Consider the following 27,534-nt stretch of genomic DNA (forward strand, 5'->3'; position numbering starts at 1 on the left):
TAAGAATATTAATCAGATTAATGTTTTTTACGGAGAGTAGTAAGGTGCATATTGCGTATATTGCGTGGATTTGGAATCTCTAGTTTTTTTTTTTTTTTGATATCTAGTTTTAATACTTTGATAAATTAGTTATTTAATTTTTAAAATTTTTAATTTTATTAATTTTATCTGATTTTTAGAATAATTAAATTTCAAAAATCAATCCATGAATCACAAAACCCAAAAACTCATGATTCATTTGAAGCAAAGGAGGGCTATTGCAAAAATCTTTAAGCCTTGTGGTCCAAAACCAGAATGGTTTTTGTTGAAGCAAAGCTTCTCAAATTAGTTGTAAGAAGATTTGGAGAGAGAGAGAGAGAGAGAGATGCAGAGGGAAGCAATCAAAACAGTTCCACGTCTGTCACATTAGTACTTGGTCAATAATACTTAACGCATTAGCACTTTAATGACAAAACAAAATATAAAACCCTAAATGCTGAAAGCACTAAAATAGGCTAAAAATAGCTGTAGTGTAGAAATATGCCAATGCATAACTAGCAAAGAAGTAAACAATATGAAACAATCATGGAATTGGAAATCAATAAAATCAGGTTCAAGAAATCATGATTGCTTTCAACAAGGTAAAACTCTCTACTGTACAACCTTTCTTATACAAAGGTAAAGATGTGAACAATACTTTCATGCAGGCACTCCTACACCTATATCTGATTTTAGAAAAAAAAAATACATCAAATACACTGTTCATCACTGGTGTTGCTTCTTCCACAGAGGGGAAAACAAAGAAAGAAAGAACAAAACTCATTTGGAAATAAAGATACAGTCTGAAATTTATAAGCCTTCATCTGCCTAATACAAACGTCCCCGACATTCGCTTGTGCCGCAGAAGCATGGTGCCTGTTTTATTTTCCCATCAGGACCAATAACACTATCAAGTGCATAGCCATAGTCATATGTGAGTTCCTGTTTGCAACAATGAACGACCCTTTCGTTATTCCAAATAAAATTGGTGTTGATTTATAGAAGATGATAGATAGAAGGGAAGTTGAAGCTTCAGGACAAGCACAAAACCCTTTAGGTTGAAGCTTCAGGACAACCTTTCTCATAGATCAAACATTAATCAAACAATGTTAGCAGTATCCAACCAGGTGTCTGAATAGAGCTGATGATTGCTCACTTTCCACATACATGTTCCAAATACTCAACTCAACTCAACTAAGCCTTTATCCCAAAAATTTGGGGTCGGCTATAAATACAAGATCCAAATAATAGACGTTAATATTAGATCAAGATCAGCTAAAAATACCCATGAAATCCATAGCGAGAGAGAGAAATAAGAGAAAATTACCTGCATAGGAGGTATGTTATCTGCAGCAACAAGCACTACCCGAGCAAATCTAATATCATGGTGGGAGCTTAAAACACACTGGACAAATAGATTAGGTTCACAGCTGTGATTAATAAATCTCGCAACATTACCACAGGAACCTGCATCTATGCAAAACTCAGACTCGCTTTCTGTCATCTTATCGTCTTCTTTCTCTGCAAGATCACTTGTAGGTGCAGATCCATCGCCTTGTCGCTTCTGCAGGAGAAGTGCTTCAGTAAATGCTTTTGCCTTTCGTATAACATGGCATTAGAATGTGAAGTATTAAAACAGAGAGATGCTTTAGAAACAAGCACCAGAAAAGATGTCACAGGATATAAATGTAAAATTGTGAGGAGAGTTTAGTTTAGAATGAAACTGGTAACAGTTTGAACAGACAATAGACTGGTTAAAACTGAAATTCAGCATTTCAACAAAAAAAAAATGAGAAATTTAGTCTCATTATTGTTTCAATATTTAACCAGTACCTCTCTTCCACCAATTCCATTCATTGTGTGCCAGCAATCAATGTCAAATATATAGTCATTCTCAGAGACATTATCCAACTCATCATTCCTTCTAAGAATTCCAGCATATTCACACACTGGAGCACCAGAAGGAATAAAGTCCCACGACCTAACAGCCCATCCTTTGTTCTCCACACGATAGACCTGTCCAAAGAAAATGTTTCATATTCGACACCAGTGCTACTCAACATTATTAAAAAGAAATTGCTTCTTGATTGCAAGGGTAATATACCTCGAGTCGGTATTTTAATTGCCTTTGAGATACACGGTTAGTGCAATTTGGTCTGCAGCTACATTGTGGTCCACATTCGAACACCACATCCTTTGGTTCAATCAGTCTGAAAACAGAAAATATTCCAGAATATGCTCTGGCTGAGATGAGAAACAAACAGTGACCAATGTATAGGAAATTAAAATGCAAAAACTTGAGAATGAGAAAGGATGAAGGCAGAAAGAACAAGGGGAAAAAAAAGATGGGAAATGTGGATATAAAATAAAGTTTGCAAATTATAATCAATATGCTAACTTCAGGACATCTGCTAAACCAGCTGTGAACACAAGAAAAATGACATTAGAAAAGGCATGATCTACATGTTAACTAATTCGAGTCCCATAGTGTTGTTTAAAATTACATGTTGCCCATGCCAGACACTTTCTGCAACAGCCATCAAATTTCAGTTGAATCATATGCATGAAATTAATGAATGTAATGCCAAAAAGGGTAAACAAATTTAGTAAAACTACCAGCAAAATGAAGAATTTTTAGCATTATAAATTATAATAATAAACTTCCATATTGGATCAATGCTGTTATATACCATTCCAATAAAGCAACCAAAATAAGATTCACATAAGATCAATAATTCACAACTCACCTCCCACCATCTCTGGAGACATACGGAAAGTCAGAGCCATTAAGTTGAGCACATGAACAAGACTTTTGATTAGTACATTGTCCTTTGCAACTGCATCCAGAGGCACTTGGGGGAACAGTAATATTTTTTGAAACTTGAACAAATTTGGTATATTTAAACCCTACAAATTTTGAGATTTTATCATTAATAATGCTTGCAGAATTAATAACAATCAAGATATGGCAATGAACACAGTAACACAAGAACGCCAAAGAGAATAGGGAAAGAATGGGCATCACAAGCATTTCCCTATCAATAGAAAAGGGGAAACAAAAACTTGAGAAGGGAAAGATACCTCTGAAACAAAAACCAAGGGACAAACACCAAAACAGCATTAAGCAACTCAAATTTAGGTCACAAAAGCAAACTTGCAATTAATCCCTAACTGTTGGAATCACGTTATTTATTTATGTATATTCCTTCTTTATAGTACTGTTTTATAGGGTTTTTCATTCTTTTGCATTTATGTTTTGGTCTTCCTATCTATATGGGATTACTTTTCCTTGTGTATCTAGGATTCCTCTTTAGATACCTTGTATATAAATACATCTTAATGTACAGAGACTGAAAATAAAGAAACATAGTGTTTTTTCTCCCATAACTAATATGTTCAACATGGTATAAGAGCTCTGCCATCCTTTATTGGTGTGAGCAATCAGAGTTAGGGTTAGAGTTTGTTTGGGTCAAGCTTCTAGGCAACGTATGCAAGAGGGGTTGAGGTACACCACCCTTCTCAGAAGGAAGGCTAGCCGCCGATCGTCCTGTCCTCAAAAAGGATCCATCATCTGGTGACACACGTGACTCCATGCGCTGCTGTAAGTTCAGCATCATTCCCACGCGCCTGCACATGAAGCTTTTTCCGGTATTTTTTTCCTGCCTTCCTTTCTTCCAATGGCCTTCCCTATAAGTTGTGCCTCTGCCCAACAGGTTTCCTTCATCTAGTTAGCTCTTTGTTGCTTGGACCTATTGTTTTGAACTAGTTCTGCAATTTTTCGATACTGTTATTCTACCTACTGCAGTATTTCAGTGCTGGTATTTTGTTTTCTTTATCGAAAATGGTTGAAGAAAAAAAGAAGAATTCAGAAACTAATACAGGTGCTATGACTTATAATCCTTCTTTACAAATCAGTCCCATAAAGTTTAATGGTACTAATTATCTTGTGTAGTCAAGATCCTGTTTATTGTTCACTCATGCTATAGAACTACAAGGATATGTCACCAGGGATAAATCAAAACCGAAAATTGAAAGCACCACTTAGGACTTAAACCCATAGCTTTGTGAAGGAGGAGGGCAATAAGAAAAAATAAACCCTAGAATTTTTTGCAGGCTTTGATACCATGTTGCCTTTTCAGAAAGAAAGAAGAAAAGGGAGAGAATTTGAATGAACCTCAAAAGATTACATTTTCATTTTCTTGTCCTCATAATACATAAGAGTTCATATTTATAATGGAAGTACGAGATATATGGCATTCCTTAAATCACTCTTTAGTACAAGCACTAATTAAGTTAATCAATTGCATAATTTTCTCATAAGCATATCCTATAAATTAAAGTAAAATGTCATCAATTCCAACAGATACTACCAAAGTAATGCTGATCATACTCTATTTATGAAACATTGTAAAGGTATGATTACACTGCTTAGTGTTTACGTTGATGACACAGTCGTGACAAGAGATGACAAGGAAGAGATTGCCAATCTAAGAAAGCTCTTGGCTTAGGGATTTGAGATTAAAGACTTGGGTAAATTAAAGTACTTCCTTGGAATAGAGGTGGCCAAATCAGACAAAAGAATCTTTAAGAAATACATATTGGATCTCCTAGAGGAAGCTGGCATGTTAGGCTGTAAACCTGTTGAATCTACTATTGAAAATAATCATAGGCTGCAAGCAGGAGTTGGAGAATCAGTTGACTTAAGGAGATATCAGAGGTTGATGAGGATACTAATTTATCTCTCATATTAGACCAGATATAGCCTATGCAGTGAGTCTAGTAAGCCAATACATAGATGATCCTTAGGAACCTCACTTAGAGGCTGTTTTTTATATCCTGAGGTATTTAAAACCTGCACCTGGAAAATGACTTCTTTTTTCAGAGCATGCTAATCTCCAAATAAAAGTCTTTACAAATGCAGATTGGGCTGGATCTCTCAATGATAGGAGATCAACGTCAAGTTATTATGCCTTTATTGGTGGGAATCTAGTCACTTGGAGGAACAAGAAGCAAAATGTGACAGCAAGATCTAGTATTAAGGCAGAATATAGAGCCATGACACAGGGAATTTGTGAGCTATTGTGGTTGCGAAAATTGATGGAAGAGACGAAGCTGACAGAAACAAATAGTTTGTCCTTATTTTGTGACAATAAAGCTGTTATTAGTATTGTGCACAATCTAGTTCAACATGATCGGACCAAGCATATACAAATTAACCGACACTTCATAAAGGAGAAGATAGTAGATGGATCTTTGAGTGTCTCTCACGTGTCTTCGAAGGAGCAATTGGCCGATGCGTTCACTAAGGGTCTAAGCAGCAAATTGTTCCATACTCTAGTTTGCAAGTTGGGCATGTGTAATATACATGAGCCAACTTGAAGGAGAGTGTTGGAATCATGTTATTTATTTCTATATATTCCTTATTTATAATACTGTTTTATAGGGTTTTTTATTCTTTCCTATTTATGTTTTGGTATTCCTATCTATATGGGATTACCTTTCCTTATGTATCTAGGATTCCTCTTTAGATTAGATACCTTGCATTTAAATACAGCTTAATGTACACAGATTGAATATAGAGAAATATTATCGATTTTCTTCCAAAACTAATATGTTCAACACTAACACTACCTCCTTTCCCATGCCACACATTCCATTGCTCCACCCCTCCACTTCCCTGCCACTTAAACACCACCAACCCTCCCACACCAATCCACCACTAGAGATCTAGCTTCAATAGTGAATCTGTCCAAATAACTTCCAACTTCAAATGTAATTGCACAATTATTGCCTCAAAGAGGCAATTCAACTTTTCAACTCCTTCAAATTGATCTTTTTTTTTCTTTTTAAAAATTTTCTATTCTAATGAATATCATCTGTTGTGCTTTGTTAAAGGAGAAATTTCTTGGTGAAAATAAACATCAAAATTTTTATAAAACACAAGCACATAACTGTTACAAATCCCCTTTTATCAATATTTATAAGGCCTAGTCAACAAATAATATTATTGTTAATGATCTAGTAGTTCCTAAAGGGAAAACATTTTCAAACTTCAAATTTTGCAGCAATCCATATTTTTATGTGTTGCTAGACAAAAGGTAGACGATACTCAAAAGAAACTGACAAGATCAAAGCCCTCCCTATTAGTTATTTTAGTACTTGACAATTTCAAAGCTTTGTATAAAAATAAAATTAGGAATTTTCTAAAATTTTTGGAGCAAGTTCCACATTTTGTCGAAACCCGTGGAACTTTTAGCGAACTTCCAAAGTTTTGAAAAAATGAAGTCAAAAACTCAACATGCTAGGCCTGCATGAGGTCCAAGCCCAACAACAATATGGAGTCCAACACACAGAAGCAGCCAAGCACTCGTCACATGTGTGCACAAAACTCCGTCATTCTACTCATCCTTGACCTTCAACCTGGTCAACATGAACCATATGGATTGACATCCACCATCTGACAGGCTTGTGACTTTTTGAGCCTCTAGTTGCCGTTTTTGACTTTCCTCACTGGCCAACAACTTTTGGAGGCTCAATTGGCGTGATTTCCAGCCTTAATTTGCTATGAGAAGGCCTTTAAATACCCCATTGAGTCTCAAGGAGACACTTATTGTAAACCTGGAATCCATAAACTCTCCTTCGACTCCAGTTGATTTTGTAACCCCCACCGTGAATGCTTCATGCCAAAACAGTCCCCATACACCAAACTTTCGAAGCTACCTTTAAAAGCCTTTGACATTGACAAAATTAGTAGATTGAAAACCCTTCCCCAAGCCTCTGCCATCATCAATTTGTCACTATCTAGCTGTCTTTCCGGTGAGTACATACCACTAGTGAACTCCCCTTAACAAGTCAAAGCTACCAACATTAATTTGGCTACAAACCTCTATTAGCAAATAGTAGCTCCGGAGACGCACCAATGAAGCAATTCTACAGGTATGCTGATGTCATCGCCATGTCAGTTGACATGCAGCCACGCGGAAGCACTATGCATAACGCGTTTTTGACACGTGGACCTTGTTAAGATGCTTTGATTTGTTGAGATTCTTACCTTGATTCATGTCCTTAGTCTTCCTAATTAGTTGTTGTAATCATGTGATTTTTTCTAGGATCTGTAAAATAGCCTAGAATCTATATATTCCTTTTTTGTATATTCCTATTCTGTATTCCTCTGTAACCCAAATGGCTTGAAGGAATAATCAAGCTCTTTAGCTCCAATCTTCTCTTCGTTCTCTACTCCAAATCTATTCTGCTTTATAGACCTCTAGCACTTCGACACATGGCATAACTTCTACCTGCCATGTGGCATCCTACGAACCTAAGAGCGAATTTTAGAAGCTAGTCCCCTTCACGTTTTTCAAGATCACAAACTCATTAGTGTAAGTCAGTTTCGTATTTCAAATAACTCTAAGCTCTCTTTTTATGCGTTTGAATATTTTTATCGGTGTTTTTGGACTAGCTAGTTTGAAGTTTATCTATCTACCAAATTTAGGAAAAATGCATATTCAATTCTGAAAAACAATAAGGTTGTTGGCTAAATTAATTAAATTACCAAAATTTAAGGAAATTGCATATTCGGTTCTAAAAAATAATAAGGTTGTTGGCTGAATTAATAAAATTAAGATAGACTGTAGCTATGGCACTATTATGGAATAAATGATTGTAGCTGACTGCAGTAATGATCCTCTAGCAGACATTATTTGAAAGGATTATTTTTGAAAGAATTAATTCCAATTTATTTTCTATTTTAATTAAATTCATATTTATCAATTTTTCATAATTACTTTTCTAGACCATACGGATATTTCTTCTACTTCTCATCAACAAGAGTAATTTCAGTCCAGTCATCAAATCATGGTGAGTATATATTAAATGACATTCCATGGCATCATTAGAATATTTTTAATATGTCATTCACATCATGTGACTTAGCAGTTTTATTTTCAAACAATGGAATTGGATCATCATGCATATTTATTATTGCATTAATTGTTGGTGTTATTTCTTTTGTTTCATGGGCTAATTGAGTTATGTTTTATGCTAAGGGGGTTAGGATTATATGCACTAACAATGGTGTGAAATGAAAAATTAAAGGTTGGAAAGCTACTTCTGTCATCGCTATAGATCGAAACAAGATGAGAAGGGCATGTGCAGTGCTGCACTTAAAACCGACTTACGTTATGCTGCAAGTACCCGAGATAGTTGTGATGTGAACTACTTCGGTTGCGGAATGGATTGTTTGAGAAATGAATAATAGATTTCCTTAAAGTATTCAAGAATAACATAAATCGATCCATGAAATGCTGTGATTAATTGTGAATTGTTGTTTAGTTGTAATTAATTGCATTTTATGTAGATAAGGAAGATGGAATTGTGTTAAGGATGGTAAGATTAATTCTATAAATGTTGTGTGTCATTAAATATCTCTTCACTGGAGACTCACTCCAATTTATTTTTTGTTTGTTTACTTTTTAAATTTTTTTTCTCAGGTTTTCAAGAAGACCAATTTAATAAAGCTACATCATAGATAGCTCCACAAGTAGTTGACTAAATACTTCCAGCCGTGTGTCTGTTTTTGTTTTAAATAAAATCGTTGGGAATCCACCTAATAAATTATGGATAAAGAGCACGTTATATATGTGTATTTATTTAGAATGTGGTTGGGATATCTACCTATTGTGATAAGAAAGTGAAAGGTGATACTATCACTAATGTTATGATAAGGGCTTCTTGTACCACTCTAATTTGTTGGAATAATTTAGGGTTTGTGTTGTGTCACCTCGTTTTGGTTTTTTTTTTGAAAAATGCTAGAATATTTAGTTCTAAGTTGTAATTGGACATATAATGTTTTCAAAATATTTTGAATGAGATTTTCTTAAGTTATTAAAGGCTTACTATGGGCTTTGATGGCCTTAAACCTACCGAAGTCCTAGTGTTGGTCCGACTCCAAAAACGAGTCGTGATAGTTTTGAAGAAAACTTGGCAACTTATTTTAAACTTCACCATATCAAGTTTGGTTGCCAATTAAATTTAAACATAAACTTAGTAAATACATGTAATAATGAACCTCATAGATAGAAACTTAGCAACCTTTTCAGTTTTCCCCAAAGTTAGTGAAATTAAAAAGCCATGAGTTAAGCCTAATATCAAAATGCAATCTTTTAAGACTACAAAGATTATAAAGGCAATAAGTAGAAGTTATAGAGTGATGCAAATTTTCTTACATATTCACCTACATACTAGAAAGCTAGTAAGAAAAACCAAATTACTGTGATGGTCATAAACAAAAACATTAGCTAAAGAAAGCATAGGATATGTGAGAACAATTTTTCTCTCAAGCAAAAGAATAAAAATATCTATATGCAACAGTACAACACTAGAAACTAGTAAAATGAAAATGAAACAACTATTAATGCAATAAGCAAAGATACACTTTAAACAAACTGGGCATTTAAAAGATAAGCTATTGAAAGAAAAAGGTGGGGGAAAGCTTGTGTGTGTGTGTGTGTATAAGTTGAGAGCAAACTTGCCTGCAGGTGCAATTGGAGGATAATCGATCACATTTGTCACAGGAATATGTATATCTTCTTCACCATAAGAAATGTCCTCACATACCAAGCTTAGAAAACAGTACTTCTATCAGTTCGCATGATGTTTATGATGCTCAAGAAAAACAGTGTATTATTCATTTACATGACAGCTTAATTTACAGATTTCATACCCAGGTAATCTTGGAGAAACACCGGGTTTTCTTTCTCTTTCATAATGAACCTAAACAAAGCCACAAATTGGTTGGACTATACTATTGGCACACAAGTTAAACAAATGGAAGAAAAATAGAATATTATGTCACAAAGAAATCTGTCTGCAGAAACAAATGGACATAACAAACTGCTGGTATGATTCTTTATAGCCAAGTGTGAATGCATCATAACACTATACCCAATCAATTATGTAATGAATTAAAAAGGAAATTATTCAAAGGGTAAATTCACTGTCACATTGCCTTGCATTTAAGAAAAAGTTAAGCAAAATGTTAGTAAACCATACCAAATGAAGAACAATTTTGCAATTTGTTTTTGTAGATCAGTAAAAGTTATTCACTATGATGAACTACCAAAATACCTTCTCTATAGGATCAATACACACCAAAATAAAGGAAAAAGAAATAATCACCTGATCTATGTCAACTTTGGGCTGTCCTAGAAGTCGCCTTAAACGATATTTAAAAACATTATGTCCAGAAATACCTTTCTCAGCCCAATGATTCACAACCTACAGACAGAACAAAAAATTAATGGAATATGTGACATTCTTATTAGAGTTTAAGCACCCGCAAAATTAATGGAACACGTGACATTCTTATTAATAAATAGCTAAAAGAAATATTATAATTATTAGAATTTAACTATAAGGTACAAATATAATTATGAATTAAGCATATATAGTATAATAGTACACTTATAATTAAGAAGTATGAGATAATTTAATGTATTTATAACTAAAATTATAAAAAAAAAAAAAAAGAGAAATGAAAAATAATATTACGTTGTATTTAGTCCATAATCATACGTGCATATATAAATACGTATAATTATTTGAAAGTATATAACATATCTAAAAATCATAGAAAAACATATGTATAAATTCGGTTCTGGTTCTGGTTCGGTTTCAGTACAGTTTTGATTTAATTCTTAGTGAAGAACTAAAACTGAACTAAAGCATCAAAATAAATTCAGTTCATTGTGGTTCTTATCGGTTTTGTATAGTTTTTTAGTTCGATTCAGGACCCCTAAGAATCGTGCATAGCCCTACCACTAACAATAAAAAAATAAACATAAGAAGATAACAATGAGTTCCATTCTCCTTCTCCTCCTTTGCTTGGTTGTTGTTGCTTCTCCTTCTCTATTTGCTTTCTTCTTCCCCTTATCCTTCTTTCTTTCTTTTTCTCGTTCTTCCTCGGAACTCTAGTTTGAGCGAGGCGGAACATGAACCACAATGTTCCAGAACATTGAAGTACCATGTCTTGGGACACTAGAACGGGATCACAATACCAATGGTGGGTAAGTGAATTAGGTAAATATGATTTTAACTTTATCAATTTGATTTGTAAGTTACTAATTTTGTTTCAGTTATATCTAATAGATCAAAGACGTGTGTCCATGCTAATAAGGTGCAAAGCTGAAAGGCCAAAATACATATAACTTGCAAACTTTGCAGAAAAAGGAGCCTCTTAAGCCTAAGAGCCACAAAATATTGATTTTCTCCAAAATTCTTACCCCCATATGAAGCTAATTAAAATGTTTTTCAAATTTATATTTTATGAAATGCCATTGCTTGGGAGCTTTTGGGTAAGGGTGAGCATTAAATTGCTTCGATTTTGAACTGTACTGAACCAATCAAAATGAATTTTATTATTATGTAAAAAATTGTTTTTTATTAAAACGTAATTACTTTAAGGAGAGTAGTACAACATGACCTAGAAGCATTACAAATTTCTGAGGATTTAACCCAGAATCGTTTAGAGTGGAGAAAGCGAATCCATATAGCCAACCCCAAATTTTTGGGATAAAGGCTTAGTTGAGTTGAGTTGAGTTGAGCAATTACTTTAAATAATTGACAACTAGGATAAAAAAAAATTACAGTGTGATTATTTTGTATTTATTTATTATTATGTAATTTTTGAATTATTTATTCTATTAAAATATATTTTAATCAATAAAAATATTTTTTAGTATAAAATTTCAATTAAAAAAAATGTAAAATATGTTTTATATTATAAATAAAAAATATTTAAATATAAAGTTTAAATTTTCTTAATCAAATAAAACTTTAGGGACCATATTGTAATTTACTATTACTTTTTCAAATTCAATTTAGTGCCTTTGGCAACAATTATGGCTACTAATTAAGTTTTAGCTATAAGACACACAAAAAAAAGGTTTGGCTATTGTAAAAAGCATACAAGTTTTGGATTTTTTGTCCAATAAGCCTTAGAATTTATATGTGTGTCTGTACATGTGCTTGTGTGCATATACATATAAAATGAAAGAACTTGAAGAATTTAAAATTGAGAATTCAACACTTTTGAACTAATAATCTACCCTCTAAAAAGCCATCACTAACTCATTGATGGTGAGTGAATAGGCATAACCTACGCATCTTCAACATATTTAAAGACAAAATTCATTAACACACTATAACTATAACATATAAAATTCCTTGAAAACAAGAGAAGCTGAAAGAAAAGGTATTGTCAACCTTGTATAAGCCACAATACATGTACACTTTGCGGTCGCGGCTGCGACTAGCACCAAGTTTATATCCACGGATGACTCTAACTGGTACACATTGCTCCATATTATTCTACAAGAGAATGAAAATGAACTTTTAGTAAGACAACAAATTGATTCAAGTACTTTCAAATTATTCATTGAGTTGTGCAAAATGGTTTAGAAGCCAACATGTCAATTCAAAATATAAATAAAACGTATTAACAGAAACTTAGTCCAAGATGAATTGCCCCATAAGGACTAATAAGCATAGTTGCAAGTGACACAATTGTGCAATTAGATCATTGGTCAATGCGGAACACATAAAGTACATGGAACCCACATCAATCAGTTGTCCAAAATGCATGTGACTACTTAGCATTTTCCAATGAAAGGTTGGATTATAATCATAATAACCAAATCACAAGCTGAAAAATTCATCAAAACTCATCAAATTATATCCTCAAACACGAACACGAACACAGGTCGTGACAATTTTTAATGATAAAGAAATGGCACGGGAAGGAGACTCCATATATATATATATATATATATATATATATATTCATGGTTTCAAATCGCGGTCTCGGTTACAGGTAACAGAAACAAGCTTATAACGGTGTTAACGCAATGATAACGGCCTAGCGCTATACAAATTTTTTTCAAAAATTTGCAAAGTTGATGAAATGATTAAATATTGGTAGATATAAGTAAAACTAAGATACATAACTATATAATAAGTATAAATACATCAAATTAAATGTTATTAATAATGTATTTTAATTAAATTAATTCTGAAAAATAATTCAAATTAAAAAAAAAAACACATGAACTGTAGATCGGCAAACCAATGCTTCATACTATAAATTTAATAACAAACCTAACATCAAACAAATTTTCTTTAACAAATATGCAAAAAAAAAAAAAAAAACAAATAATATTCACCTTTTGTAAGAAGTAATTATGGAGAATAGAAATATTTATGATGATCTTACCTTAAGAAAGAACAAGGGAGAGATTTGAAGAAAGAAGGGGAAGTTTAAGTGAAATTTTGAGAGAAAATGTGATAGAAACAAGAGTTGGAAGGCTAGAACACATAGAGAATGAAAAAAAAATAATAATAATAAAGAAGACACAACATGTCTGTGTTTTTTGTCAGTTGAATTATTGAGATAAAGGCCATTGCCATTACTTAATATTAAATAACAGTTGTTACCGCTATGTAATGGTGGTAACGGCCGTTACAAATGCAACTTAACATTTGCCTTCAAATAACAAGGTAAAGGGCAACGGCCCCTTGAAAAACCCATCAATAACAACCGTTACATAATGTAACGGCCGTTATTTAAAACCATGATATATATACAATCATTATTGATGAAATAAATCAATTAGTACCATTGTTATTAAAGGCTCAAGGTGCACTAAGGCACCAAGAGGTCCTGAAACCTAGGTGCAAGGCGCAAGCGCAGGCGCACGCTTGAGCGAGGTGAGGCGCAAGAATATGAAAAATTCATTAAAAATAAATTATATAACAAATTCATTAAAATAAGCACCATAAATTTAATTATTATATTAGTAATCATATAAAAATATATTAACCACCGTTATTGTTAATTAAATTATATATATTATTGAAAATTATCATTCAAATTTATTATATTAATTTTATTTTAAATCAAATATAATATTAAAATAATAATTTTTATTTTTATTGCATTATAATTTTAATTTTAATTATAGGTTTAATTTAGTAATATCTACCTAAACATAATTTAAAATAATTTAAATTGAATTTTATAACTATAATTTATATTTATTTTTATTTTATGAAAAATAAAATCAAAAAATACATGCAAAAAAGTATTAATAAAATATATTATCTCTAAATTAAGTTTAGCCCAATAACCATCAATCGATTAAACTCAACCCATTTAAATAATATTACATGCCACATCAATAAAAGCCCACCACTTAGCAGCAGCCTACATTTCATCAGCAGGCAGCTAGGTACGCATCGTCTTCAACAACATCTTCTTCTTCTTCTTCTTCTTCTTCTTCTTCTTCTTCTTCTTCTTCTTCTTCTTCTCTTTCAAGGTTATTGCCTGCTGTCTTCAATGTCTTCTTCTTCTTCTTTTTGTTTTGTGGTTGTTGTCTACATGTGGGAAGAAAAAAAAAAAAAACGAGCGTTTATGGCTAGGCTCTCTAAGGAATGCCTGACACCTTAGTGCGCCTGGGCTCACCTAGATGTGCCTCCAGTAGGTCGCTCGCCTTTGGGTGTCTCAGGAGATGGGTCCCTCGCCTGGTGCGCCTTACACCTCAGAGGCGCGCTTTTAATAACAGTGATTAGTACTACCCCAAATTACATGGTATCAGAGCTATTTACGTAAGAGAAAATATTTTCTAGAAAAAGAAATTAAGAGTTTTTGTTTGTTTGATTACCCACATCCCTAGTTCACCCATATAGGGTGATAGTTTGATCTCACCGCCCATCTCAAGACGAGCGCTTATGGCTAACCATCAATCTCCCTACGTCTAATCATCAGAGGAGCTGCGCATGTCCTCCACATGCATGACTTATCCAAATGCTAGCGCGTAATGGTGTTTCTGGTGAACATTTCTACTCCATCTTCTTCCGACTTGGTCAACTTGAAACGCTAGCCCAATGAGCTACTGCCCTATTTGGTGACTATTAAAGGAGTCCTTGCTTATTTTAGGTACCACAACTTCTGTTTCTTGCCCTTTCCTCCTGTGTCTTTTTTCTTCTTGTTCATGTGTAGCTTCAGAGTTACCTTGGGTGCTAAAGCTTCTTTGCAGGTGTTTTGGAACTCGATAGCTTGTTGTAACCTTATGAGTTATTGTTTTGCTATGTGTTGTATATCTCTTGGTGTTTCCGAGTGTGGGAGTTCTAAAGTTTGGCACATGGGTTGTGCTTTAGGCATTTCTTATATTTAAAGTTCATGTTTATTCTAGGAGATTTGAGACCCTTGACTCAGACCCTCCACCAATAGCTTCTTCGTCGGAAGTGCACTTGAACTGTCTCATCTTTTATGTCTTATAACCATTTGTCTTTTTTGTCTTTTTGTTTCATTCTTCTCTAGATTTTATTTTTATTCCTAAAATTATTTTGGAAGCTTTGTCACATCCTGACTGGCTTGCAGGAATACAAGAGGAAATGGAGGCTTTGTATGTAATAGTACTTGGAAACTAGTGCCTTTACCCACCGATAAGAAAGCCATTGTTTGCAAATGGGTATTCACAGTGAAAGTGAATCTAGATGGCTCTATTGCTCAACTAAAGGCCTGCCTTATTGCCAAAGGCTATGCTCAGACTTATGGAATGGATTAATCTAACACTTTCTCTCCTGTGGATAAGCCTACTTCTGTTCGCTTGTTTATTTTTCTAGCAGCCACATATGATTGGCCTTTACACCAACTGGATATCAAAAATGATTTTCTTCATTGCAATCTTCAGGAAGAGGTCTCTATGGAGCAACCACCTGGTTTTGTTGCTCAGAGAGAGTTAGTAAAGTGTGTAGACTACAAAAATCTTTGTATGGCTTGAAGCAAAGTCCTCAAGTTCGTTTGGGAAATTCAGTGAGGTGGCTTAGGAATTTAGCGTGAAGAAGAGTAATGTGATCATTCTATGTTCTATAGACTTTATGAGAATAGCCTAATTTTGCTAATAATCGATGTGAATGATATTATCATCACTGGGAATGACACTACAAGAATTTCATCTCTTAAATTCTTACCTTCAAACCCAATTTCTAATGCAAGACTAGGGTATGTAGAAATACTTCTTAGGCATTGCAATAATGAGATGTAAGAAACGCATCTTTTTGTTTGAAAGGAAATAAGTTCTTGACTTGCTGACAAAAATAGAAAAATTAGGTGCTAAGCCTTGGCAATACACCAATGACTCCTAATCTCTAGCTTACAGCAGAAAATGGTGAGTTATTTGAAGACACGGAGAAATATAGGAGACTAGCTAGAAAATGAACTATTTGACAGTGACCTGTCCTAATATTGCATACTGTATCAGTGTAGTAAGTCAATTGATGTCCGCTCTGACTATTACCCATTGGGAAGCTTTGAGGCATGATTTGTGTTACTTGAAGGGAGCTCCAGGGCATGACATCTTGTACAGGAATCATGGACATTCAAATATTGAGTGCTCTTCAAATGCAAACTGAGCAGGATCTAAGGTTGACAGGAGATCAACTTCAGGATTTGTGTCTTTATTGGAGGTAACTTGGTGCATGAAAAAGTAAGAAATAGAGTATAATCTCTCGATTTGGTACTAAGTCAAAGTATAGAGCCATGGCACAATTAATGTGTGAAGGGATGTGGATATCTCAATTATTGGAAGAAGTTAGGATTAAGTTCTCATTACCTCCTAAACTATGGTGTGATAATCGAGTTGCTCTTCATAATGCTTCTAATCCTGTGTTTCATAAATGAACTAAACATATTAAGATTGACTGTCACTTTGTTTGTGAAATGATTCGACAAAAGATTATCTAACAGGGAACATCAAGACTGGAGAACATTTAGGAGATATCTTCACAAAAGTTTTGAATGGAGCTCGAGTTGATTATATTTGTAACAAGTTGGGCGTGATTAACATTTATGCTTCAGCTTAAGGGGAAGTGTTATAGAATAGGATGTTATTGTAAAATAGGAATCAAATTGATAGCATAATTATAGGGAAAGACTTTGTATTTCTTCTTATTTAGTTAGCATAATTTTAGAAAGAACATATATATATATATATATATATATATATATATATATATATATATATGTTGATGAAATAAATCAATTAGTTTTGCCCCAAATTACATATATTACGAAGAAAAATTCATATAAAATATCTAGTAAAATATTTAAAAAAATAATGTCAAACTTAAGAACATTTACTCTAATGCATAATAAAAGTAAAAAGAATTATTACTAGTCATTAAGAGCATTTATCTCTTCATTAAAAGGATTCATCTAGCCAACCCCAACTAGTTTTGGATCATGACTTAGTTCTTATATTAAAAGAACTTATCTCTTCATTGTTTTGTACTCTTTTAATATAATCATCAAAAAGTGAAAAAAAAAATTCAAAATCTGATTTATGGATGGAGAGATTACCAATCTCATACATCCCAACATCATTCGAGGAGCCAAAAAAATAGTCTGCAATATCCAAATCTTGTCTTCGCCTACCATAAAGTGCCAAATGTGTGTTTGACACCTATAAAAGTGTGTTGAACATTTTTTTGGGACATATTTTGATATGACCAATAAATTTAAGGTTAAATGCATTGCATACCCTTCATTAAAGGTGCTGGTGTGTCATAAATTATATTGATTTTGTCAATTATAAGAAAAGCCACACAGATTTAGAGAGTTTCACATAGACAACAACATAAGAAGAGAAACTCCGGCAGTTATACAAATTACAAATATATGATTAGACAGGTGACTTTTTTTCCCTTACTCTTTTTGTACTTTGTATTTTGCTTTTTTTTCATGCTTTGCATTTTCCACCTTTAGAATGAGGTTATTAGTCGAAGTATAATTTACTTTCTTAAAGAAAACTTGGCATGCATATACACAACAAAAGTTTAATATATATATAGAAAAATAAAAAAACCTGTTTCCTTGAGTAAATGAACTAAATGATCTAGGGAAAAAAAAAAACTACAATTATATGATTAGATGGGTAACTTTTTTCCCACTTACTCTTTTTGTACTTTGTATTTTATTTTACCTTTTTTCATGCTTTGCATTTTCCACCATTAAAATGAGGTTATTAATTGAAGTATAATTTACTTTCTTAAAGAAAACTTGGCATGCACACACACACCAAAAGTTATATATATATATACATGCATGGTTGCTTTTTCGTTTCCTTGAGTGAATGAACTAAATGATCTAGAGGGAAAAAAAAATACAACATGTATCTTCACTTTAAGAAACATAATTTCCAAATTAAGCACTTCGAGTAGGCATTTATTTTACAATTTAAAAAAGAATAACTGTCAAAAAGTTTAGAAGCTTCTAGTGTAAGTTCCGCAGAGTATTTTGAATTATATAACGACCCATAAGGATTATGCCTGCTAACGGGGCCTTGCTACTTTGCAAGATCCACAAAAGGAGTTCATAATCACGGCACCATAAGGGGCATGTGTTAAAGGACTTTTTTTTTCACTAGGTTACGGTTGCAATCTCATGATGAAGGTCTCAACTTTGCATTCATGAAATACCAAAATAGTATTTATGAATGTAACAACATGACAAAGCATCACCAAAATTGGATACAAACATAAAATCCATATCACACCTTAAGAGCCAAATTACCACGATGCATGACTTGATCTTTGATTTGATGCTTGCTACCATGCAAGTCATTTCCACCTTGGCCTGTATAAACAACTTCATTTAAGCAATCAACATCATCTTCATATTGTCCAGACATCACAATTGCCACTGCTAATGGGCAAGTATAACCACAGCGCTGCTTCTGCAACATTCCAAGAGAGATTTAAACATTCTAAAAGCTAAAAAGCCTCCATTTAAGATGATTCTAACATGATAAATGATGGTCCAAGTCAAGGGCCAATTACCAGCCATGATGTTCAAACAGCTTAACAGCATCAATTGCTTATTTTAGTTTCCATAAAAATTCTAACTAGCTCTGTTAACACAAAAAGTCCAAGTAATCATAGATTATCAACATTTTTGCAAATCATAATTCCTTCCTAGAAGACTACCATGCCCTCAATTATGCGCACAGTTAAGCTTAGCCAGATTTTCACAAAGTTAATGTGATTCAAGGAGTTCTAAATGCTACTTCACTAATGCATATTAATTAACAAATGTAAATTAATTATCTCCCATGAGTTCAAAGAGAAAGTTTAAAGTAATCACATGCTGAAATGTACTCCTCTTCATTAATGCACACAATGTAACCTTTTTAGTCTACATCAAAGGCAGTATGAATAAAGGGCACACAATTATGTTGTTATGAGTGAGCTATGACAAGCAATGTGACTTGACCCAGGTAGGTTGAAAAACTTGATAACAAATCAACACTTTTTAGTCATTATGCCAAAATTTAGATACAACTTTGTAAGTTCAAAAAGGAAACAAAATAACACCAACCACGTTGCTTATTCAACATGCAAAGTCGACTTGAGATAGAACTTTTAAAATTAGGTACTGTCTTTGATAATAAAGTTCCAAGACATAGTAACAAATAAAAATGAGTGATGTCATAAGCACCAATTCTAATACAAACTACCAAAATATCAGCTTTTCAGGATGCAAGAAGAAAAAAGAAAATTTTCCAGATAATAAAAAAATAAAAATTAAAAAAAAAAAAAAGAAAAGAAAGAGGAGTGGAAGCAGGATAATATCTGCCAGATAGTTAATTTGACATTACCAATTTTCCAGAAAATTTTGATATATAATCAATTCCATTCATCCAATGACCATGAAAACCAATAGCTACCATTTCAGTTCGAGAGGTAAATTGATGCCCAACAACAATACCTGCACAATTAGAAATACTTTCACAGTTTCGAGTACCAACATTTTAATGCAACAAAATATAATTGCAGAACTAGAAAGATAGCCATAATTGAAAATAAATCTCAAAACAGTGGAAATAAATATCGACTCTATATATCCAAATTATTATTCACCAACCAGGTAAATGACCAATCATCTTTTCAGGGTATAAGACTTCCTTTTTATTTTTCATCTGCCATAATCAACAAAAAAAAATAGTAATAATAATAATAATAATTATATCAAAGTAAGAACCAATCACTAGAATTTTAAGATGCACACCCACAGAAAGAATCATTCTAAAGGCTGACATGATATAAGAGATAAAAATGGCTAATGGCTTAAAAATTATTTAATAACAATCAATAAGTTACTGCATTACTATTTGCATGATCAGGCATCAATCCATGCATAACAAACAACATTTTTTGTTTCTCATAATTAAGTACAAGAATGTCAACTAGTTGTGTGTATTCAACATTATATTTTAGAATAAGATATTGTGTAATTCAGATCGTATCATTGAATGAAATTCAAGTATATAATTTGAATTGGATTTATGATCGATAGGTATAGAAAAGATGAAACATGAGTTCATGACTCAAAGTGTATGATTCAAGTAAACTTTAAAATTTTCACTGTTTTCAAACTAAGGTAGATATGTAATTCTCTTCTTCTTCTTTTTTTTTTTTCATCATCTTATTTAATCACTGTTGATATCTCTATTATAATCCCTATATTTATTTTTCTTCTCCCTCTCCCTTTAAAAAAAAAAAAAAAAACCTTAAAGTTTGCCTCTTTCTTTGTCTATCTTCTTTATCTTTTTCTCCCCAAACCTAAAACCTCAACTCTAAATCAGATTATAAGTGAACATTGAACTTGATAGTATTCTGGTTCTAATTTATTGCAAGTTATCTAATTAAGTTTTTAAGTTAACATAGGTCAGAAACATTACCATTTTAAAGATGAATGGAAATAGAAATTCCATAGGTCACAGAACCCAAAGCATAACTTGATAGTTAAAACTGAGAACCTGAAGCTATAGAGGTCATGCATAGAAAAACAAAAAAGTATGCCATGCATGTAATATCAAAGTGATTGTGAATGTCAAGTACTTTGATTACTAAATTAACATGAGAAATGTTTTTGAATGCTTTTTTCATTTGTGTGTAATAAATGTACGAGGGGAATGCATCATGGTGAGATGGGACCCGCATTAATTGCTTTTAAAGAAAGTGCCTCTCCAATCAGCTTCATAATTAAATATTCATTAAACTAAAACAAGCTATATATTTTTTTATTTGTTAAACTATTTATACCAAATCTTACAATTTGATTTCTCTAGAATTTCCAAATTTTATATTTTAATTCTCGATTCAAATCTCGGTATGACATCTTTGTTCACCATTATTGTGCCAAAAGCAACATAACAGCAGAAATGTGAAAGCATGCCAATTTATTTGGGTGAACCACAGGCCCCAAATGTCCATAATAATCAAAGGATGTAGGATTGCTAACAACTTGCCTCAGTAATTGCCTTAAAATCAGTTCGCGAGTTAGATCGCTTATTGTCAGCAAGTGGGCTTCCATTCTGCAATATGGTCAGGGAATTAACATAAATAAGAACCACAAAGATCAATTCTAAAAAGCATAAGGCACAAAAAGGCCCAGCTTAACATTGTCTTTCTACTATTCTTGCAGGAAGAAAACAGGACAGCAAAGACCACATATCTTAAAACTCTTCTTTATTTAACCTTGTAATCTAAATCTTAAGGGAGCAGCAGCAGGAAAGGCAAATAAGAAACAATCATTTCTTAAATGCATTGACCAAACTGAGGGATTCAACAACAACAAGCTTCAAAAATTGAATATGAACTTAAAACAAAAATTTCAGAAACCAGCAAAGAAAGAAAAGGGGGTTGGGGGATGGAGAATTTGTAAGAAGGATAGCAAAAGGTCAAGACCCTCACATTCCTTGTTCCATTATCAATTTGCTCATCATTGACCTCTCCCTGCTCACATCTCTTCATCTCTTCCTGTTAAAAGTCTTTATTAGTACTGAGCACAAACATTAACTCCAACACAATTATCTATCCAAATTAAGGAACTCATAAGCTGTCAATTCCGCAACATAACAAAAAATAGATTTTTCTTAACATATATTTTGCCGGCAGAATCTTGTTACCAATAAATGTGTTTCCTAGACAATCAATAATCAGTATGACTACTAAAACTAGTCATAAAACGACAAAGATGCCATCATCAAGACATCAACAACTCATCACACAAAAAGAAACTTTATAAATCAAACCGAGTGTCTATATTGGGTTTGCATACAAGTTGTTTACAAAATGGAATGTTATATTCAATCAAAGTTATAACTTGTTTGATGAAAACTTGAGAATTGGAAAGCAAAACTCTCCAAGACACTAGATGCAGCAATGAAGGAAGCCAAGAAGCAAGTTCCACAACCAAGTACAATCCCTATTCAAAGTTAAACACAGAGAGGCAGGATTATTCCTAATAAACTAAAACCTTCAGTAATATGTATAACCAACTCAAGTAGGTAAGAATATAAAGAATATTGTTAATTAATTAGTTTATTTTTTTATAATTTAACTAATTAGTTTATTTCACAACAATTTTAATGGCAATAATGAATTTCAATTTAACCCCAACGATGCTAATATTCCTTTATTATAATAATGTTTGCTTCTTCATTATTTAAGCAACTGCAACTTGTTTTGCTCCTTGTCCACATCCAAGTTTCCTTGCCTTATTTGCAACATGACAAATGAATTTCACGCTTAAAAATTCACAAAATTGAAAACAAACCTAAGAATATAGAATCTATAGCAGCCAGACTGCCTTAAAGTAACTCACCACCCGCAAACTTCACATTAAAGAATGATGGAATGGAGGAAAACAAAACCATAAAATAGTAACAAGCATCTTTTTAAATCCTTTGGTTTAACTAGTAAGTATAAATGAACAAATAAGTATGGGCACCTTGATCATGCAATAACAAAGATACTTCAAAAATCTAATAAGAAAGTATTACTTTTTTTTTCTCACATTAGATTAATTCAAATAAAAAATATCAATGATGGATACATGGCAATTGTAAGCCAAAGGCACCAAAATGCAAATATGTTCAAATATATGACAAAATGGAGCTGGCAAAAGGAAAAATTAATAGGCATCCTCCTACTATTTGTCAAGATTAGCATGACAGACGCTCAAACTGATATATAATTTTTTTTTTTTTTATTCATTTGTATGAAAGATCTTTGCAGATGACATCACCTGAGCAAAGTGAAGACTGTGCTTGTTAAAAATCCGTATTGTCTCTTTCACCCTATTGATGGCCTTTTGATGAATAGTATCAGCTAGAAAGGCCTCATAATCCGTCCATTTCAAATAAGCTTCATCCTCTAAATCCACAATTTCTGTATCAGCAGGCTCAATAATTGCCGAGCCACTTTTAGTGCCTTTATCTTCTACATCTTTTCTAGACACATCTGTTAGGCAATCTTTGATTGAATAATCAACCTTAGCCTTTTTCTTGCGACCATTATCGCTAAGAGAATTCAATTTCATTTTCCTATCATTACTATAATCCTTAAGAGAGACTGACTGCCTCCTGCAATCACTGCCATAATAAGGTCTTTTATCTTTGGGAATATTTTTAAGTCTTGGGCTAACCCTTCGTTCCAGAACAAGTTCTTTGGACTTCAACTTGTGAACTTCTTGTGCAATGTTCTTGGTCACATTAACATCAAGTACTTTCGTTTGAGTTTCTTGCTCGCTACAATTCTGATTGGAACCATTACCACCCTCGTGCAGACTACCCATCAATTGATTCCAATATCAAAATTCTGCATCAGAAACAAAAGTTATTGAATAAAGAAATAGCACCCTTGTACAACAAGCTTTAATCCCAAATTAACAATTAAGCTTTAATCCCAAATTAGGTAGGATCCGCTCTATAAATCATTTTCCCCATTCAACAACAAATAAAACCTTGTAGCAGAAACAAAATCAAAGATGACGGCTACAAGTACGAGTAAAAATAAAAAATAAAAAAAAAATCCAAAAAACCCAATAACAATGAACCCAAATTGCTACTTCAAGACAAATAACTACGGGGAATGGATAAATTATTTGATAGGACCACACTTACACTCCAGTCCTCTAATAATCAATGTGACCCACTAAAATATGAGACAAAACGAGTACTACTATATAATCTCCTTGGAATTCAGCTGACTTCCTGAATTCTGAGATAACATTTTCCGAGTATAAAAAAGGCTGGTGATTTTAAATTGGATTGGATTTGTTAATCAAAATTGGACATGGGTTTTCAAGAAAACGGAAATCCCTATTGAAAATCAAATTAAATATACAATTTTTTCAAAGGAAAAACCAAGAAAAAAAAATTGTTGGAAAGGAGTCTCACTTAAATAGGTGCTAACGAGGTGCTGATTGTTATATTTGTCACTGTTCAATGAGTTTCTGCAATGGGTTTTGGAGAAAAGAGTACAACATGAAGCAGAACATACCAGAAAAGCGATATAGAAAAGAGAGAAGAATTATCAAACGAAGAGCGATTCCCGAGAGATTCGAATTCTAACCCCACAGGGACCAATTTACTAATTTAGGGCTTTTCTTTTTTTGTATTTTTTTAATTATAAGGACAAAGGAAGGGAAGCTTTAAAATGCCACGATCAAGGCGGGAAAATCAGAGTGAAAGCGCTGTATCGTTGGTGGGCCCATTCTACTATGTTTGGGATTTTTTTTTTTAAACCGTATGGAAACTCATTAATTGAATCTCATATTTAAGTTATTTATATTCGTTATTAATATTTATTATTTAATTTTATTTATATATAATTTTTTAATAATTTTTAATATATTATATTAATTAATATCACTTGATTAAAAAATAAATAATTCATTAAATATAATTTTTTTTAATTATAGTATTGTAATATATTAGATTTTATAAAGTTGTATAATAAAAAATAAAAATAATTTTTAGTTAAAAACTCTATCTCATAATAATAATAATAATAATAATAATAATAATAATAATAATTTTATCTCTATGCATTTTCAATTATTCTCTTTATAATTTACATATAAATATTAAATATTAATTTTTATTCTTTAAATTAAAATAATAATAACATTAATGCTAATTTAATTAATTTTATAAATATTTATTAACAATGTAATATCAATTTAGAGAAATTATCAAATTGAAATAAAAATTTCAATATTTTTATAATTCTATGCCAATTTAGTTTATGTAATATATATATATATATATATATATATATATATATATATATATATATATATATAATTTTTTTATCATCAAAGTGTTATATTAAATTCTAAACTTTAAAATTTAAATTATAATTATATTAGAATTGTAACTATAATTATCTATATATCTATATAATATATAAATGTGTGAAAAGGAGGGGAACATTAGTTTTACTCAAATTGACTTTCATTATTTACAATATTTACAATTATATTTTTTGTTATTTTATTTAATTTATAATTTATATAAATTTAAAATTTTTATGACTTAAAATTTAATTATATATATAATTTTAAAATTTATACAAATCTAAAATTTTTAAATACAAATCTAAAATTTTTAATCTTACTCGTATTTAAATTCTACTTAATTAGAATATAATTTAAAATGAAATGTTATAAAAATATTTTCATGATTTATATTATTTACTAAAATAGAAAATATTTTATTGATATGAATAATTTTTTTAATGAATCTTAATAGATTTTTATCTTTATCTTAATTATAATAATTTATAGAAAAATATTTTAATACAATAATATTTAAATTTATATAAAAAAATTGTCAACCAATCATATGAATTCTTTTATTAATTTTTAAAATTTCCTTTTAATTTAATTTCTTACAAGTTTATTAAAAAAATATTTTATATAAAATAAATTCATATTTTTAACTATATATATATATATATATATATATATATATATATATATATATAATGAAAAAATATTATAAAAAAATTATCGTTGATTTATAAATAAAAAATATTTAACTATAATATGTAATATATAATAAAATTACTTGAATTTAAATTTTATATATAATTATGCATATAAACCACATTATATGTGTGAGAAAAAAATTTAAATACATAAATATATATTATTTAAAAAATTGTGTTTAATTATAACTTAATATAATTAATAAGATGACAAGAATTTATAATACTATTTTTTTATTTTACATTATTAAAAATTTAAAAATAATGTGTGTATATATGAAAAATATATTAATTTTTTAATGCTATAATATTATCCTAATTTGGCAAATAGTAAACACATATAAAGAGAATTAACAATCATATTTTGAATATAAAATTATTATTTTAATTTAATAAATCTATATTAAATATAAACACAAATTGATATTTAATATTAAAAAAGTTTAATTTTTTTTTATGAATACAAGCATTATATCATTTAATAGAATTTTTATTTTTTTTAATTTAACTTCTTCTTTTATTTAAATTTGATATTTAATTTTAGAAAAATAATTATAAAATTTTTTTTAATTGTTTATATAATTTTTATTATAATCATTCCAATTAAAAATAATAATATACTAATGTACCTCAATTTTTTTTAATGTCACGACCCAACCTATGGGTCGGACTGGCACTAGGACCTGGGCCAGCCTAAAGCGCCCGAAGCCCGTAGTAAGCCTAACTATTCCTCAACCCACCTCTAAGGCCCATTTGGGCCCAATTTTAAGAATTCAACCGGACAGAGTCTGGCCATAAAATAGACTTTTTAACGGAGAGTTTTTGACTCACCCAACAATTTATAGTTAATTGGGGAGCTCAGCTCACCCTCCACATACTCATAATAACATAAAGTCAAATGGGAGCTCAGCTCCCTCATCCAGTCCAACGTACATGCATATAATAAGTTTATAGGTCCAACATGGTAAATTATATTACAGACCCAAATCAAATAAATATTTCTAACACATGTGAAAATTCTAGGAGTTAACAGAATTATACAAATATTATAGACATTAATAGACAACCTGCGAAGAAGAAAAGCAGGTTAACCACAACAATAATCCTCCTGTAGCCTGAAAAAATAATGAACAGGAGTGAGCGTTCGACTCAGAGAGTAAAATATCAATTTTAATCATAATCTCTATAGCTATCTAAAACTAATACACCCTATGAAGTGAAATGCAACACCGTCATAAATTTCATACAAATCACATCAAAAAGGCAATTTGGAGCACTCACACACCCAACACTATCAACAATACATATATGGGAGCAGATCCCTTATACAGCCCTCTTAATCCAACCTCTGTCAGCGAAGATCTCAAGCCGGACTTTCGCTTAATAAACCAATACGGGATCCCAGCGAAGAACTCAAGTCTTGTCTACCCCGAAGGACAGAGTCTCAGTGAAGATCTCAAGCCGTGTCTACCCATCCTGTCCATATCCAATACTATACCACACACACGCCAAAGCACACACACTGCTCCAAATCACCACAAACAACATCCATGGCACTTCAACATTTATAAATGCAATGTAAAACGTACCTAGTGTTTAACTACATAAATACATACATATAAGTGA

At 31.7% G+C, this 27,534-nt stretch overlaps 1 protein-coding gene across 3 annotated transcripts; it reads right to left on the reverse strand.

The window, feature by feature from the left end:
- Positions 1-552: 552 nt before the first annotated feature.
- Positions 553-24,525, reverse strand: LOC110657654 (histone-lysine N-methyltransferase, H3 lysine-9 specific SUVH4). Of its 3 annotated transcripts, none has more exons than XM_058131702.1 (16): positions 24,418-24,525; positions 23,162-23,733; positions 21,826-21,891; positions 21,381-21,446; positions 19,994-20,048; positions 19,728-19,837; positions 18,627-18,806; positions 12,280-12,384; positions 10,195-10,293; positions 9,740-9,789; positions 9,549-9,637; positions 2,766-2,925; positions 2,123-2,228; positions 1,852-2,034; positions 1,346-1,582; positions 553-960 (listed from the first exon to the last, which is right to left on the reverse strand). In XM_058131702.1, the coding sequence occupies exons 2-16, from the start codon at positions 23,708-23,710 to the stop codon at positions 847-849; spliced, it is 2,169 nt and encodes a 722-aa protein (XP_057987685.1). In that variant the 5' UTR covers positions 23,711-23,733; positions 24,418-24,525; the 3' UTR covers positions 553-846. The 3 variants fall into 3 exon arrangements, with proteins under 3 accessions (XP_057987685.1, XP_057987684.1, XP_057987686.1); XM_058131701.1 differs by having other exon boundaries at positions 24,315-24,499; XM_058131703.1 differs by lacking the exon at positions 12,280-12,384 and having other exon boundaries at positions 24,315-24,500.
- Between the last annotated feature and the right edge of the window lie 3,009 nt (positions 24,526-27,534).

This window comes from Hevea brasiliensis, chromosome 13 (assembly GCF_030052815.1).
Source record: "Hevea brasiliensis isolate MT/VB/25A 57/8 chromosome 13, ASM3005281v1, whole genome shotgun sequence".
NCBI lineage: Eukaryota > Viridiplantae > Streptophyta > Magnoliopsida > Malpighiales > Euphorbiaceae > Hevea > Hevea brasiliensis.